General features: G+C 47.7%; 1 protein-coding gene across 1 annotated transcript; it reads right to left on the bottom strand.

The window, feature by feature from the left end:
• Window positions 1-2,375: 2,375 nt before the first annotated feature.
• LOC146873807 (uncharacterized) lies at window positions 2,376-2,594 on the bottom strand. Its single transcript, XM_085669664.1, has one exon. The coding sequence runs from the start codon at window positions 2,592-2,594 to the stop codon at window positions 2,376-2,378; it is 219 nt and encodes a 72-aa protein (XP_085525790.1).
• Between the last annotated feature and the right edge of the window lie 2,450 nt (window positions 2,595-5,044).

Raw genomic sequence — 5,044 nt, 5'->3', positions numbered from 1 at the left:
TCACATAATGACTTTACCCATCTCTTAGTTGCAAGGTGGTGGCATTATCATCAATTAAGCGGTGCTCCAAGGCTGAAGGAGCAAGCAAGGGCTTAAGGATTAAGGCTGCACCGCCCGCTCACTTACCTGCTGAAGAAGAACTAGCAAGACCGTAGGGTGATATCCTTCCTTTGATGCTTGGCTCTGGACAGGGAAGAACCCGGATAAGACTTCAAAGTGAAAGGGCAGTAAGCGATGGTTATTGGTTTTGAGGGTGTGATCGATCTTCCCTTAGTCTGATTCATGGTATTCCGGCATTCCTTCGTTGGATTGAAAGGAAGGTACAAAGAAGGGTTTGTCCATAAGAGGTACGGAAGGAGGAAGAGAGGGGATTTCCTTGTCTTCTATGTATGGCTGGCTCTCCTACCTGGGATCCCAACTATCATCCATATCCGTTTACCCTACCTGCTATCGACAGTCCTTCCACCTCTTACTCACTCTCCGGAGGGAGATGGATGGATCGTGCTAGTGCTATCAAGCCGAAAAATGACTGCTTTCGAGCGGTATTCACGGAAATGAAAAAGATGGAATGGTTGTAAACAGATTCGCTAGTTGGGTCAATTGGCACTCTTTCACTAGTGATTGTAAGCTAGGTGCCCTTAAATGACAGGAGGGGAAGAAGCTCTAACGGAAGCATCCAATCAACCGGGAATCCCACCTTTCAGATTCTACATCTGCTACTGCTGGAGTGGAGAATGAATCTACTACCTGTGCCAGCAAACAAATACTAAAAATAAGAAAAGGCTAGGTGTCCATGCCACCAACCAACTCCTGAAAGAAAAACAAGAGCTTCCCCGGCAAACCACTAGAAGTTACCCATCGAGTCGAGCAATGATCCAATTGGAGAAGCAAGCTGCTCTTTGTCACCCCATTTCCCTCGGGACCAAGAACAAGCTCAAAAGAAGAAGGACTTATCGCAATCTCAGGTACAATGGCTAGTTGGAAAGCCTTTCAATTCAAGCCAATCTCTTGATTCACATTCATGTGAAACCGTTGCAACCGATCCTGCATACCAATCATCCGCCGCTTACAGTAATGGCACTAAGCCAAGGTTTCTATGGATTCAGTCCTGTGGAAAAAAACATATATTAGGGCAATTCAGTTAGTAGTGTCACCGGTCAATCCTTGGGACACTAGCGAGTCCGTCCTTCAAAGCCCTAAAAATGGGGTCCATGAAGCCTTAGATACTCCAAGCCTCCATCTTGATTGTCCTTGAACCTAGACCATGGAAGTATGGTTATAGTCCCATTCCATTAGTGGGATCCATAGCCTACGGGTCTTTCCCAAGCCAGTAAAAGAAGAAGGTTTTCGAGGACTACCCTAAGCCTACAAGTAGGCAGGACTTTCAGTTACAATGTCTAGGTTGGGCAAGCTTGGATGCCCCTACTCCCAACAAGTTGCTGGTCGGGATCGTGAAACTATCGCTGTTTGGTAATAAGGATAATCGTTCTTATCTTATTAGGTCAGGGGCGGCCCGGGGGTTACCCGCGATTGGTAATGGCATAACCAGAAGAGGAGTAGGGGAGACAAGGTTACGCGCTGGGTAGCGCAGCGCATCTGTTTCGGGTACAGGGGCGACGAGGGGTGCTAACCCGGCCACCCAACCCAGCAGGTCAGGGGCGGGCCGGCCATAGGTTCGAATCCTGCCACCTTTCTTGTGGATCATCCTGTCCTGTGGTTACCGGATGATGGGACAAAGCAGAAATTTTGAAATGAGCACAGCACGAAATGTCAATAATTTATGAATTCTTTCATTTATCGTTATTTCCGGGTCTTTTCGTTGCATTCACTTACAACAAGAAACAACCACCAGCGTTTGGTGCAGCACCTGCATTTTGGTGCATTCTTCTTTCTTTCCTTGGTCTTTCGTTCCGTCATATTCCTAATAACTTATCCAATTACAACGTATTAACCGCTAATGCACCTTTCTTTTATCAAATCTCAGGGACATGGTCTAATCATGAGGGTAGTATTTTATCATGGTGTCGGATCCCACGTTTTTATGGATTCCTTCTTTGTTACCGGGGTCGACCCCAAAGCCATAATGTCTCAAAACGAGGAGGCCATAGAGAAGTTTTGTATTACTTTGTCTCGAACTTCGTGAAGAACTCCATTCTATCTCTCCCTCGTTACGAACAAAAAAGTGGGGCTGCGCCCCAGTTGTACACTCCCTTCGTTCTACGAACCCTTGTTGATTCTGAACTTCGTTCGCGAAGGAACCGGACGTTTGACGGGCCAGCCCTTTTTTATGCGCCGCTTTACCCTGAAAGGAAAATTAGCTTAGCTCCTCTGGGTGCTAGGCGCTCCCGTGGTTCGCGAGAAGGAAAAAGAAGGACTCATCCTTTGTTGCATCTGGCACGAGATGATAAAGAGAGAGCTTCGTCTATCGATGAACAGCGGATTGACGGAGCTCTTGGCATTGCTTTGTTTTTCTCTCCTTTCCTATCAGCGAGTTCCGATCCTTTTGTTCGAAATTTCTTCGTTCGTACCGAACCGCTTGCAGAATCAAATCCTGTTCCACAAGATCCTATATCAGCTATACATCCTCCTTGCATTTATGCCGGAGACGTCGCCAGTGCTATGGGATTTGGATTATGTAGATCAAAAATGATGAATGGGATTGTGGCACTCCACTCGCCGCCAATGCGGAAGGATGCCGCCGAAAAGAAGGGAACGCTGCTTCGCTCTGCTGGATGCGTCGGATCCCGTATAACAAGCGAGCTTTTTACCAAAAAATTCAAACATGTGGTCGCAAAATGCTATCCAGCTCTCTTGTTGCGTAGCAATAGAAGCCTGCTCATGCTGCTTTGGCGGCGCTTTTTCGCCTTCTCTTCGCTCTGGACAGGAGCGCTAGTGGACACGGGGGGGGAGCAGGCGAAGCGTGTCGTTCGTAATGAACAGAAAGATACCACTACTTCGCCTCTTTGTTGGAGCGCCGGCGCGAACACAGTGGTATCTGACCAGGACCAGGAACAGATTCGAATTTGGATCTTGACATGTCGGTGGTTTTTAACCGTGGGCATCATGCCAGGAAGTTGGTGGGCTCATCATGAATTAGGTCGGGGTGGCTGGTGGTTTCGGGATCCCGTAGAAAATGCTTCTTTTATGCCTTGGGTATTAGCCACAGCTCGTATTCATTCCGTAATTATACCCCTTCTTCATTCTTGGATCTCGTTTCTGAATATTGTGACTCTTCCATGCTGTGTCTCAGGAACCTTTTCAATACGGTCCGGATTGCTAGCTTCCGTTCATAGTTTTGCTACAGATGATACACGAGGAATCTTTTTATGGCGGTTCTTCCTTCTAATGACCGGCATATCTATGATTCTTTTCTCCCGGATGAAGCAGCAGGCATCGGTCCGTAGAACTTATAAAAAAGAGATGGTTGTGGCGCGAAGTACTCTTGTGCACCTCCGTCACTCGGCTCGCGCGCAACCCCGCCCCGTTATGTTATGGAAGAATTGAACTTATTACCGGGCTGGTTATTCAGAGCCAGCAATTGGCTGCCGGATTTCGTCCCGCAACTATCAGAAGATCGCTTCGGGGGTCACTGTGGCGTGGCTGAATGTAGAGCAGTCCGCCCCTACTGCGTTTGATCAGTCAATTCTGGATAAGTTCGGAAGATGGTCAAGGTAGCTTGCTTCCAAGCCACTGCACTAGATGCGCATGTAGTCGGCTCAGAATGCCTCTGTTCTATACTAAAAGACTACTTTGGATGAATGGGTCGTTCTCTTACTTGACCATGGCATCGCCAACATGAGTCTGTCTTCGGTGGTTGATAAGCTGCTAGTTGGTTTTTAGTTTAGGGCTTGTTATTTCCTTTCACTTTTCCCAACGAGGTGGAGGGCCATCGCAGAAAGTCACCTATCCCCGTAGTTCCGAAGACAGGAATTGGGTAGTAGGGGGCGGCACCCTTGGACCCCACCCCAAAAAAGGCTTTGACCTGCTGGCTATTGGAAAGTCTCCGTTTACCGCGAAGTGAATAAAGTTGGGGGGCAGAAAGGGATGCCAGGGACAGAGTAACCTCAGGGTTCATTTCATGCCCACGGAAGGAAAGCAAGAAAAGGTTCCGAAGTGAAGCCCTTTGACCCAGTGCTATCTATGTTAGGGGACTGGTGGAATGAAACCATATCGAATAGGGAACTCGTTCCAGTACCGCTACCGCTTCGACTGCGAGAAGGAAGCCTGATGAAGAAGATGAATGACTCGACTCGCGTCTGGGAAAACCTGATCTGGTAGGGAAGACAGACCTTAGATGGCTCAGCTTCGACCCATTTGGTGAAGTAATCGGTAGCTACCAAAAGAAAGGCATTCTCTTGGTAGAAGAAGGAGATTACAGGCTCGGGATCTTCTAGATTAGGGATCCAAGTACCAAGCGGGCAAGAACGCACGGATCTGTAGTACGCCATTCTAGCCTCAGGAGTCGGCGGAGAAGAGTTCCAACTAGGCAAGTCGTTCCTAGCAAAAAAAAAGTAGGTAGCCCCACGAAACCTCTTATTCCGGTCCTTAGGCTAACTACGACTACTCCGGAATTGCGGCGTTTCCGCTGTTGGAAGAAAAAAAGGGATAATCGCCTGTTGTCTCTTTCCTGACCTACTCAATCGAAAGATGCCCACAATCGGATGCTAGTCTCTAAGTCCCTGCTTTGACTGTGCCTTATCTTAGGGCACGTTACCTTAGTTTAAATCCATAGTTTACCGCTTTACCTTGCAAAGACAAAGACCATATTTGTCCCACCCGGGGATCTGACCCCCTTGATCCTCCTCTAGGATTCGCGCTTTAATAAGCTCACTCGTTGACCCGGTAGCTCCGTTCACAGCTACGTTCCTAGCTCCAGTTTGACTTTAGCTACGAACTCATAACTACTAGCTCTCTTAAGACATAAACTCATTCATAACAATGTCAGCGCATCGGGATTTTGGTTTCTAATTGGTCCAGAATAGGCCCTCCATCCGCCTATTATCTTACTACCGTTTGTTTAACTCAACAACAGCAACTGTACTTG

This window comes from Vigna unguiculata, unplaced genomic scaffold (assembly GCF_037176805.1).
Source record: "Vigna unguiculata cultivar grain cowpea cultivar isolate G323 ecotype 2 unplaced genomic scaffold, ASM3717680v1 ptg000387l, whole genome shotgun sequence".
Lineage (NCBI taxonomy): Eukaryota > Viridiplantae > Streptophyta > Magnoliopsida > Fabales > Fabaceae > Vigna > Vigna unguiculata.
The sequence above is the reverse complement of the archived record's forward strand: the minus strand, read 5'-3'. Positions and strand labels throughout refer to the sequence as shown.